The sequence below is a fragment of the Sus scrofa genome, chromosome 1 (assembly GCF_054392235.1).
Source record: "Sus scrofa isolate SSC_HxYL_T2T_F1_AM1 chromosome 1, Sscrofa_HxYL_maternal_Yorkshire_Landrace_v2.0, whole genome shotgun sequence".
NCBI classification, from domain to species: Eukaryota; Metazoa; Chordata; class Mammalia; order Artiodactyla; family Suidae; genus Sus; species Sus scrofa.
Genome location: NC_139383.1, coordinates 149,757,241 through 149,769,781, shown reverse-complemented (window position 1 = coordinate 149,769,781; position 12,541 = coordinate 149,757,241). Strand labels below are relative to the sequence as shown.

At 43.3% G+C, this 12,541-nt stretch overlaps 1 protein-coding gene across 2 annotated transcripts in view; it reads left to right on the top strand.

The window, feature by feature from the left end:
- Positions 1–630: 630 nt before the first annotated feature.
- The window catches only part of GABRG3 (gamma-aminobutyric acid type A receptor subunit gamma3), a 612,638-nt gene continuing 600,727 nt past the window's right edge, over positions 631–12,541 (top strand). For both annotated transcript variants that reach the window (XM_084976193.1, XM_021098602.2), the window contains exons 1-2: positions 631–1,075; positions 6,335–6,483. In XM_084976193.1, the coding sequence (XP_084832319.1) occupies positions 1,023–1,075; positions 6,335–6,483 (202 nt within the window). In that variant the 5' untranslated portion in view covers positions 631–1,022. The remainder of the gene's footprint in view (positions 1,076–6,334; positions 6,484–12,541) is intronic.

The window sequence follows — 12,541 nt, the reverse complement described above, 5'->3', positions numbered from 1 at the left end:
CACAGCCTTTGAGTCTTTGAAAATATGTTGAAGAGCCCTTCATAGTTCAAACAGAACATCTTTTGCTCTTTTACTTAGGGTCATTGTCTCCTACATTCAACATTCTTTTTCACCACTGCTGTTTATTGCTATGGAATAGTCTTTATTTGCGTGTGAAAGGTACACATCGGGGGAGCTTTTCCCCAAATACTCCCAGGCTCGCCACTTTTCCACGCTGAATCTCAGCAGTGTACGGAAGGGGTTCACTGAGTGCGACGTGCGCGATGGGAGGGCTGCAGGCTGTTTAGCTCCTTCGCCAGGGCGCCTAGGTGGGGACGCTCTAGGAGGACAGGGAGCGCGGAGAACCGCGACGTCTTGCTGAAAAGCGGGAAGGAACGCATTCCGTCTGGCTCGGGAGCTCTCTCTGGACCGCGGGGTGCCAATCCTGGGACCCTTCTGCAGGTTCCCGGCGGGATCCCGGAGCTTCTCCGCCCCCGCCGAGCCCCGCCCCTTTCCCAGCCTCAAACTCCGAGTCCATTCAGACCTCGCTTTCCTCGCCTCGCGCATTGTCAAGCGTGTAATTGGGGAAACTCCTCCCCGCCGGGGCCGCCACGGAGGCGCTGCCCGAGGAGCGGCCGCCTCCCTGCCCCCACCTTGGAGCGCGCGGCTACCGCACAGCGCGCGCAGAGCCCACCGCCCCGCACCGGCGCGCGGCGGGTGGGCTGCCGCGGGGCTTCCGGGCCAGGGACCGCCAGCGCCCACCAGCTCCCGCCACCCAGTTGCGAGGACCCGGCGCCAGTGCGCCGGCGGGGGCGGCGCGCCGAGGGGGCCCGGGCATCCCGCGTGAGCCCCGCGGAGCCGCGCGCAGACCCGGCGGCCGTCGGAGGCGCGGCTGGCCGCCCGAGCCCACACCTGTCCCGCCGCAGGCGGCGACACCAGAGGCAGCGAGGGCGGGGAGAGCCGGCGGAGGCGAGGCCCGCGCTCCGGAGGAAGCGCCGCCCGGCCCCAGGCCTCGGACCCAGCGCCCCACGCTCCGCGGCACCATGGCCCCGAAGCTGCTGCTGCTCCTCTGCCTGTTCTCGGGCTTGCACGCGCGGTAAGTGGCGCCGGGGCTCCGCATCCCCGGAGGCTCCAAGCCTGGAGGTAGGGCGGCGGGGGGCGCTGTCGGCCGGCCCGGGTCCCCGGAGCGCCCCTCTGTCCGTCGGCCGGTTTGTGGCACAGCCCGCCGGCGGCCAGGCAAGGAGAAGAGGGGAAGTCGGCTGGCACCTTACCTGTCCCATCTCCCCGGGACAAGGCCATCTGCCTCTCCTGGCTGGGCGGCTGCAGCCTTCTCTGCAGCCTGAAATATGGGGACTCAGATTAATGGGCTCTTCCCCTGAAGCTTTTAGGATCTGGTGGTTTTAAGGGATTTTGAAAACCAGTAGTATAGGGGAAAGCCGGTGTCTACCTCCTTATCTACCTCTACCCCTCCCCCAAGTGTTCCAGGGGCAGGCGCGTGCGCGCGTGCACACACACACACACACACACACACACTCACACATTGAGCGACATTCTGTATCATTTCCATCACTGAAATTTCCCAGGACCCAGGAGTCATGATTTCCTAGCTGCCCAGTTTAAACCGGTCTGGTGAGGAGTCGCTGGGCTGGAGGCAGTAGAGGAGGACTGGGACCAGGTGGGCAGCTGAGTGCCCTGCTTTTCAGAGAGGATTTCCCTCTCCAGGTCCTGGAAACACACGCACAGTACACATGTGCACCCCGTTCACACACAGGAGCATGCACAAACCTACCCCTGTAGAAGGAGCATGTTGACACTGGTAATAAGATTTCTTGGTAGTAACTGTAAGAAATTACCTCACCGTGAATACCCTTAACCTTCTTCCTGGGACATCAGCCAGCTAATGGGAGCTCAGAAATGCTCCAGGAAGAGATGAAAATGGCTCATGAAGAGGGAAGGATAGTGGGACCAGAAGGGTTAAATCCTGTTGCTGTCACATAACTGGAACGTCTGGGTTTGATCCCTTTAATTCTGTCTGGGGCTAGATCTCTGGCCCAGAACCTGCAGACTGTCCTGTAGTTTGAAAATAAGAGCAGCTCTCTTCTTCCTGCCTAGCCTCACCACCCCAAGAATCTCAGGGTACTCCTACCCCCAGAACACTTCTCTTTTGACAGGTCTTCATTTCTTAGATCTGGGAGCTAGAGAGCTGGCAAGCCTTCCTGTGTGCCATAAACCCTGCAGGTATCAGCAGGCAGTACCAGGAGGTCATTCATATTTGTGAAGTACCCAGGAACTAGGAAGGTGCATTAACAAGTCCTACAAGACATGAATGTAAATGGCTTCTCACTCTCTACCTTTGAGAAGCCCTGAGGAAGGAAGTCCTGGCCCTCCCCACCACACACTGCTGAGTCTTTCCTAATTGCTGAGAGTGAGAAAGGCAGGTTTTATGTCGGGGGTGAGGTGGGGGACAGCAGACTCACCAGAGACTCATGGCAGCAACCCCAACCAGGTAGCACGCTCTTTGGATCTTCCTAAGGAGCCAGCTGAGAAGGGAAATGGAATTGTGCTCTCTGAGGTTGCTCCTGCCTGGTTGAATATCTGTTTAGAAGCAGACAACACCAGGCACAACACAGAGGTCCCAGGTCATATCCAGATCTGAGATTACGTCTCATTGGCTTTCCCACTGCGACTGGATGAAATGACCTGCAGTTCAGAGTTGGACAGTCGGCTGTGTAGATCTCTAGATACCTAACATGGGAGAAGGAAAACTGCTCATGGTCCTTATTACTTTATGTGCTTAGTAGGAAGATGTTTGGGTGTCTAACTTGAAACGCTCAGGTGTCTAAGGGTTCCCAAATACCCATACAGTCTCTGGGGATTCCTCATCCTTCCATCTCAACAAGGCAGATGTAACAAATTTAATATATTCTATGTCAGGGTTGGTTCCATGGCCTTGACATACCAATTGAAAAAAAACAAACAACCCAATTTTAAACTAATTTTATTGCTGTATGCCTCTCCTTTGAAAGCATCTTTGCTCTCATGTCTCTGAATAGGTTTTATAGACACGTAAAGCAATCCAATGTCAGGCATCCTCTTTCAAAACTGTTATTAATTCTGAGAGGGTGCTCATTTGCACTCTGGAATGCCTTCCTGGTGTGGAAGAGCCCTGGAGAAGGTGCTGACAGTTGCGCCCCATGTGATGTCTTGGCAGCTCTGTGGAGAGAAAAGCACCCCATTCTGACACCCATGGACGAGCTGCTTCTACATTAAAACACACTAAGTCACACCTGGACCTTGATGACACCTTAAGTGGCTGACTACCTGCTTTCTGAGGTGTAGGAGCTGCTTTTTATGTTCATAAGATAGTTCCAACTTTGTCTCTGTCCTTGTGGTTGAAGAGAAGGTGTAAGACATGAAAATACCATCTGAGGGCTGAGCTGTTGCTTCCCAGTGACAATATGTGGCCAGTCTGTTTTTTTAAGAAAAGACGAATTGCAGTGATGGTGTTTAGGATCCAACAATCCTGATAAGAGAACCCTCATGAAGATTAGATATAACAGTTTAGAAAAAAGGGGCTTTTTGTTTTATTCACATTCCAGTGAGTCCTGAGATGAGATTTGGTTTTCGTCAAGGGGAGTCTTTTCTATAGGGCTGGTAGTCTGGCACCAGCACTGGGAAGCTTGGATTTCATTCTCTGAAGTCCTGCAGCAAACTGACGTGACATCAGGATAGGGAGGCACCCAGTGTCAGCCACTGAGGGGCCCAGATCATCTCTGCCTTTGCCCTGCCTACTGTCTCCCCACAGCTTGATCACAGAGCGGCTGGTATCACTTTCTCTTTTGAAGGGGAAGGGGCCGGAGAGGATGTAGCTGCTGTTTCTTGCTTTGTCTCCCCTCACCTGCCCTGGCCTCTGAGGAAAACGCTTATGCAATTTCAGGAAAACCCTCTCGTCCCCACTTCACCGCTAGAGGGAGAATTAGTCTCGTTATAATACCTGTTATTGAAGCGGCTCAAAGTATTTTTCAGAAACTAAGGCTGTGTATACAGAGAACTGATGGAGGGATGATGTGCTCCTTCTGGGTATATCTGAGTTCGGGGGCATTAGAAGATACAGAGCATGGAGAGCATGGGCTAAGCTAGTCTGTGCTGGTGAGCTGTTCTGGGAAGGAAGGCAAAGGGGAAGAGAGGAGGGGAGAGGAAGTGACAGACAGAAGAGGGAGAGAGGAAAGCTGTGAACGAGTTGGAAGGAGTCCTGAGAATGTTGTATGTGATTTTGCTGAGGCAGTCTCTCCCTTTGTTCATAGCTTCCTAAGTGCCTTTACTCTGGACCAAACTGCCAGGTCCTGAGGGGCAGTGGTTGGTTCCTAGTAATCCATGTCCTGCAGAACCTGTGTCAACCCACTTTTTTTTTCAAGTTGATAAAATTAATACTCCTGACAATATTCCTGATAAAACAAAATATTCTGCAGTGACATTTTGTTTTTAAACTTTATTTATTTATATAGGCTACAGTTGTGGCATATGGAAGTCCGGGGCCAGGGACTGAATCCAAGCCACAGCTGAGACCTACACTACAGCTGTGGCAATGCTGGATCCTTAACCCACTGTGTTGGACTGGGGATTGAATCCCCGCCTCATTAGTAGCCCCGAGCCACTGCAGAGACAACCCGAGATTCTTAACCCACTGCACCACAGCAGGAACTCTTGTAGTGGCATTTTATATTCTGTAGTCTAATTTGTCAAAGTTCTGGCTTACAAATAATGAAATGAAGTATATCACTTCTTTAAGATGTGTCTCAAATTTTACAAGTTCCTGTTGATGGTGGGTGAGTATTCAGTGCGAATAAAAATCCACAGCAATTTATAGTTCCAATGGATGATGTATTTTACCCTTCTAGTCAAGAAATAGAATTACAGTTTAGTATAGGCCTAGGGAAAACTTAAATGGAGTCAATCTTCGAGATGAATGTCATATACTCATTATCAAAATCTCATATATATTCATATAGGACCAGACAATCTGACACTGCTCTGGTCTATGTTAAGGCCAGTTAACACTGATAAAAAAGACTCATGTACACAGTATATGGCATACACATATGATTATATGTGTGTTATCATTATATTATTATTGTATATAAATATATATGATTCTGAAGTTTTAAACAAGGTAGCAATAATGAACTTTAAAAAGTTTATCTTTTTTCATGTATTTCATGGTCATCATAGATCGTTTAGATGATTCCAAAAATTAAAGAAACATGTCCCAGAGCACAACTGCCCTGAGATGTTGTTGCCATTTTGACTCTGTCTGGGAAGCTACACAGAAATGAGCTCATACATAGTCAGGACGAATCAACCTCAGTGCAGTTTTTTCTATCCTGTATTTTGTTCTCTTTGGTGAAGAAAAAAAGCCACACACACTGACAAGCCATAAAGGAAGAAGATTGCGTGCTTGTTTGTGTGACAAGTTTTTCTGCCCTAGTAAGTGGCAGGCCCCCTGGAAGTACTACTTTAAAGAAGAGACTGCTCTTTTCATGCCCTGCTGGCTGTACTGCTAAGATGGCCTCACTCACTGAGAAAACTAGCTTGTCTTTTTGAGGCCTCTCCATTCAAGTACTTCTGTGAGCCTGGATCACCCAGGAGGTGGCTGTCAGGCTCAGCCTTGCTCAGGACAGACTCAGAGATGCTCATCATTTATTTGAACCCCTTTATCAAGGGGCCAATGATTAAGACATATTAGAAAGATTTTAATTTTTTTTTCTTTTTATGGCTTCACCTGTAGCATATGGAAGTTCATGGGGCACAGGTTGAATTGGAGCTGCAGCTGCAGCCTATGCTGATTGATTGCTAGTTGGACTTCTTGCATTGGATGACTTATTGCAATGTCTATGGTTTAACATGGACATAGATTCATTTTTTGTCACATTTAATGAAAACATCATGGTATATTGATAGCAGTGGCATTCTTCTTACTGGATTTTTTCTAATTTGTGTTTTGTTTCATTTGTTTAATTTTAGATAGAGGTAATCTGTTGGTTGGGCTGAGGGTCCTGGGGATTTTCTACTTCTTTCAGTAGTGGTTGGGTGGGCCTCGCTTAAGATACTTCCTGGAGTTCCCACTGTGGCGCAGTGGGATCGGTGGTGTCCCTGCAGTGCTGGGACTTAGGTGCAATCTCTGGCTCAGTGCAGTGGGTTAAAGATCCAGCATTGCTGCAACTGCCCTTTAGGTCGCAGCTTTGGCTTGGATCTGATCCCTGGCCTGAGAACTCCATATGCTATGGGGCATCCAAAAAAGACACTTCCTGGAGCCATTGCTACAACTTGTATGTCACACTTTGTACCGTTATTACAGGTCCAGAAAAGTGGAAGAGGATGAATATGAAGATTCGTCGTCAAATCAAAAGTGGGTCTTGGCTCCCAAGTCCCAAGACACAGACGTGACTCTTATTCTCAACAAGTTGCTAAGAGAATATGATAAAAAGCTGAGGCCGGATATTGGAAGTGAGTATCGATGTTTGTTATTCCAGTAGAAAACATACTGTGATGATATGTTTTTAAGGTTTTTATTTTAAATAGTGGTAAATCCAGAGAAAGTTGGAAAGATAGTGCAGAATCACACAATTCATGGTTGTCAAACCAGGAGTTGACATTGGTATCATGTGTGGCTGAGGCTCCATGCCATCTTGTCACGTGCAGAACGGCGTTATGACCACTGCAGTTGAGATGTAGAACTGTTTCATCACCAGGAAGATTCTTCTCCTGCTACCTCTTTAAAGAGTCAGACCCATTTCCCTCCTCCAGAATTTCTAATCTGTCAGCCACTCACTTGGTCTCCCTCTCTGTATTTTTGTCATTTTGAAAATGTTGCATACCTGCAGTCATTCAGTATGTGACCTTTTGAGATTGACTTTTCTTCCCTCAGCGGAATGACTCAGGGATCCATTTAAGTTGTTGTGTGTTATCAGTAGTTTGTGCTTTCTTATTGCTAAGTAATTTTCCCTCGTATGGATGGCCCCTAGTTAGTGTAATGTATATTGAGGAACATTTTGGTTGTTTCCAGTGTTTGTCTATTACAAATAAAATTACCGTGTGTATATGTATGCAGGTATTTGTGTGGATATAGGATTGCTGGGTCCTGTGATAAATGTTTATTTTTTTTAAAGACTGTCAAACTCTTTTCTAAAGTTTCTGTACCATTTTCTGTTTCTATCAGCAATGTATAAGAGATTCAGTTTTTCTGTATCTTCACCAGCAATTGGTATTGTCACTATTTTTTGTTTTGGCTGCCCTAATAGGTATGTGTCTAATGGGTTGATATGTCATCGTGATCTTAATTTACATTTTCCTAATTGTTAGTGGCATTGAATTCTTTTTTGTGTTTATTTTCCAATAATTTAGCTTCTTCCTCCAAATGTCTCCTCCTATTAGTTGCCCCTTTAAAAATTGGATATTTTGTTTTGTTTCTCCTGCTTTGTTAAGAGTTCTTCCTATAATGTAGATATGATTCCTTTGCCAGATGTAGTTTGCATATTTTTTCCCCTCACCATGTGGCTTGTCTTTTCATCCTTTTATCAAGATCTTTCGTAGAGGAAAAGTTTTTTAATATTGATGAAGTCCAATTTATTGATTTTTACAGTTTGATGAAACATACTTCTGAAGTAATATTTAAGAACTCTTCATGAAGCCCTAGTTCCTGGAGATTTTCTCCTTTGTTTTCTTCTAAAAGTTTTATAATTTTATGTTTTACATTTAATTCATTATCAGTTTTGAGTTGATTTTTAAATGAAATCAAGTTGATATCATTTCATATAAAATCATTTTATATAAAAATCAACTCAAAACTGATAATGAGTTAAATGTAAAGTTTTTTTTTTCCTTTGCTTATGGATATCCAGTTATATTATTACCATTTGTTGAAAAAGCTATCTTTCCTTTTTGAATTATGTTCACACGTTTGTCAGAAGTCAATTTCTGTGGGCTGTTTCTGGGTTCTCTGTTTTCTTCCATTTGTTTCTGTGTCTATCACTGTGTCAGGACCTGCAGTCTTGCTTATTATAGCTATGTAATAAATCTTGGAATTGGGTTAGGATGATTCAGTCTATTTTTATTTTTCAAAGTTATTTTAGCTCTTATAACATGCGTTTTCATGTGAATTTTAGAATTGTTTATAATCTACAAAAAATCTTGTATTAAATCTTTATATCAATTTTGGGAAAAATTGATGTTTTTACTGTGTTGGGTATTTTATTATTTATTTATTTTGTCTTTTTAGGGCTACACGTGTGGCATATGGAGGTTCTCAGGCTAGGGGTAAAATGGGAGCTGTAGCTGCCAGCCTATGCCACACCTATAGCAACGCCAGATCCGAGCCGTATCTGTGACTACACCACAACGCACGGCAACGCTGGATCCTTAATGCACTGAGTGAGGTCAGGGATTGAACCTGCATCCTCATGGATGCTAATCAGATTTGTTTCCTCTGAGCCACAGTGAGAACTCCTATGTTGGGTATTTTAATCTATAAACATGACAGGTCTCTATTTATTTAGATCTTCATTAATATTTTGCCTTCAGTGTTTTACAGTTTTTAGAATACAAATTCTGAATATATTTTGTTGGATTTGCATCTAAGTATTTCATGGTTTTGGAGTGCTTGTAAGTGGTACTGTGTTTTAAAATTTCTTTTCCTCTGTGTTCATTTCTAGTATACAGAAGTAAGGTTAATTTTTATAAGTTAATGTTGTGTTCTCTGACTTGATGAGCTTACTAGTTTTAGGAAGTATTGTTTGTTTTTTCATAGGTTCCTTGGGACTTTCTATGTATATCATCATGTCATCTGCAAATGAGACATTTATTTCTTGCTTTCCAATGTGTATGCCTTATATTTATTTATTTTTTTCTTGCCTTATTGCCCTGGCTAGAACTTCCAGTGTTCGTGAATAACAGTAGTGTGAGTGGACATCTTGTTTTGTTCCAGATCTTAGAAGAAAAGTGTTCATTTTTCACCATTAGCTAGAGATATTTTATATATATTCTTTACCAAGTTAAGAAAGATTCTTCTATTCCTAGTTTTCTGAGATAATTTTTTTTTTATCATGAATGGATGTTGAACCTTGCCAAATACATTTTCTGCATCAGTTGATTTTGAGCATGTGATTTTTTTTTTTAATCAGTTAATATGGTGGATTACATTGGTTAATCTTCAGATATTGAACCAGCCTTGCATCCCTAGGATAAACACCATCTAGTTATCATATTTAAAATTACTTTTTTAAAGAAAAACTTTTTATATATTGCTAAATTCTATTTTCTAATTCTTTATAATCATTTTACTACTGGTTGTACCTATAATAGTATTCATTGCTTAATTTCTTTTTTTTATTACTCAATTTATTACATTCATAGTTGTACAATGATCATCACAATCCAATTTTAAAGGATTTGCATCTCATAACCCCAGTGCATCCCCCCCACCTGCCAAACTGTCTCCTTTGGAAACCGTAAGTTTTTCAAAGTCTGTGAGTCAGCATCTGTTCTGCAAAGACGTTCATTGTGTCCTTTTTTTCAGATTCCACATGTCAGTGAAAGCATTTGATGTTGGTGTCTCATTGTATGGCTGACTTCACTTAGCGTGATAATTTCTAGGTCCATCCATGTTGCTAGGAATGCAGGTATTTCATTCTTTTTAATGGCTGAGTAATATTCCATTGTGTATATGTACATCTTCTTGACCCACGCCTCTGTCAATGGACATTTAGGTTGTTTCCATGTCTTGGCTATTGCAGAGTGCCTCAGTGAACATCGGAGTACATGTGTCTTTGGAAGTTGTGGTTTTCTCTGGATAGATGCTGAGGAGTGGGGTTGCTGGATCAAATGGTAGTTCTATGGTTAGTTTTCTGAGGCATCTCCATACTGCTTTCCACAGTGGTTGCACCAATTTACAATCCCACCAACAGTGTACTAGGGTTCCTTTTCCTCCATACCCTCTCCAGCACTTCTTGTCTGTAGACATTTTGATAATGTCCATTCTACTGGTGTAAGGTGGTGCCTCATAGTGGTTTTGATTTGCATTTGTCTAATAATGAGTGATGTTGAACATCTTTTCATGTGTTTCTTGGCCATCTGTATGTCTTCTTTGGAGAACTGTCTGTTTAGATCTTCTGCCCATTTTTCGATGGGGTTGTTGGTTTTTTTGGGATGGAGCTGCAGAAGGTGTTTATAAATTTTGGCGATGAATCTCTTGTCAGTGGGTTCACCTGCAAAGATTTTCTCCCATTCTGTGGGTTGTCTTTTCGTGTTGTTTAGGGTTTCCTTTGCTGTGCAGAAACGTTTCAGTTTGATTTGGTCCCATTTGTTTATTTTTGTTTTTATTGTCATTACTCTTAAGAGGTGGATCAGAGAAGATGTTGCTGTCGTTTATGTCAGAGAGCGTTTGGCCTAGGTTTTCCTCTAAGAGTTTTGATAGTGTCTGGTCTTCTATGTAGGTCTTGAATCCATCTGGAGTTTATTTTTGTGTCTGGTGTTAGGGAGTGTTCTCATTTCATTCTTTTCCATGCGGCTGTCCAGTTTTCCCCGCACCACTTATTGAACAAGCTGTCCTTTCTGCATTGTGTAGTCTTGCCTCCTTTGTCATAGATGAGTGGGCTGTAGGTGCTTGGGTTGAATCCTGGGCTTTCTGTCCTGTTCCAGGGATGTATATTTGTGTCTTTGTGCCAGTACCATGCGGTTTTGATGATTGTTGCTTTGTAGTATAGCCTGAAGTCCGGGAGCCTGATTCCTCCAGCTCCATTTTTCTTTTTCAGGATGTCTTTGGCTATTCTGGGTCTTTTGTGCTCCCAAACAAACTTTAAACTCTTTTGTTTGAGTTCTGTGAAGAATGTCCTTGGTAATTTGATGGGATTGCATTGAATCTGTAGATTGCCTTAGGTAGTATAGTCATTTTGATAATGTTAACTCTTGCAGTCCACGAGCATGGTATGTCTTCCATCTATGTGTGTCATCTTTGATTTCTTTCATCAGTGGCTTATAGTTTTCAGAGTTCAGGTCTTTTGTCTCTTTAGGTAGGTTTACTCCTAGGTATTTTCTTCTTTTGGATGCGATGGTAAAAGGGATTGCTTTGCTAATTTCTTTTTCTGCTCTTTCATGGTTAGTGTATAGAAATGCCATCGATTTCTGTGTGTTGATTTTGTATCCTGCGACTTTTCCAAATTCGTGGATGAGCTCTAACAGTTTTCTGGTGGAGTCTTTAGGATTCTCTAGGTATAGTATCATGTCATCTGCAAATAGGGATAGTTTTACTTCTTCCTTTCCAATTTGGATTCGTTTTATTTCTTTTGCTTCTCTGATTGCTGTGGCTAGGACTTCCAGAACTATGTTGAAGAGTAGTGGCAAGAGCAGACATCCTTGTCTTATTCCTGATCTCAGTGGGAAATCTTCCAGCTTTTCACCATTGAGAATGATGTTTGCTGTGGGTTTGTCATATGTGGCCTTTATGATGTTGAGGTAGGTTCCCTCTGTGCCCACTTTCCGAAGGGTTTTTATCAGAAATGGGTGTTGGATTTTGTCAAAGCTTTTTTCTGCATCTGTTGAGAGGATCATGTGGTTTTTATGCTTCAGTTTGTTAATGTGATGTATCACACTGACTTATTTGTGGATACTGAAGAACCCTTGCATCCCTGGGGTAAATCCCACTTGATCAGGATGGACAATCCTTTTAATGTATTGTTGGAAGTGGTTTGCTAGTATTTTCTTGAGGATTTTTTGCATCGATGTTCATCGGTGAAATTGGGCTGTAGTTTTGTGTGTGTGTGTGTGTGGTATCTTTGTCTGGTTTTGGTATGCGGGTGATGGTGGCCTCGTAGAATGAGTTTGGGAGTATCCCTTCCTCTGTGATTTTTTGGAATAGTTTCAGAAGGAGAGGTGTTAGCTCTTCTCTAAAGGTTTGATAGAATTCGCCTGTTTAGCCATCTGGTCCTGGACTTTTGTTTGTTGGGCGTTTTTTAATCACAGTTTCAATTTCAGTTCTTGTGGGTGGTCCCATCATCTCTTCTATTTCATCTTGGTTTAGTCTTGGAAGATTGTGCTTTTCTAGGAATTTGTCCATTTCTTCTAGGTTTTCCATTTTGTTGGTGTATAGTTGCTTGCAGTAGTCTCTTATGATCCTTTGTATTTCTGTGATGTCCGTTGTTACTTCTCCTTTTTCATTTCTATTTTTATTGATCTGAGTCCTCTCTCTTTTTTGCTTGATAAGCCTGGCTAGGGGTTTATCAATTTTGTTGATCTTTTCAAAGAACTAGTTTTTTGTTTCATTGATCTTTTCTATGGTTTTCTTTGTTTCTAGTTCATTGGTTTCTGCTCTGATCTTTATGATGTCTTTCCTTCTGCTACCTTTTGGTCTTGTCTGTTCTTCTTTCTCGAGCTGCTTTGGATGTAATGTTAGCTTGTTTATTTGAGCTTTTTCTTGTTTCCTGAGGTGGGGTTGTATTGCTATAAACTTTCCTCTTAGAATGGCTTTTGCTGCATCCCATGGGGTTTGGAGTGTCGTATCTTTGTTGTCATT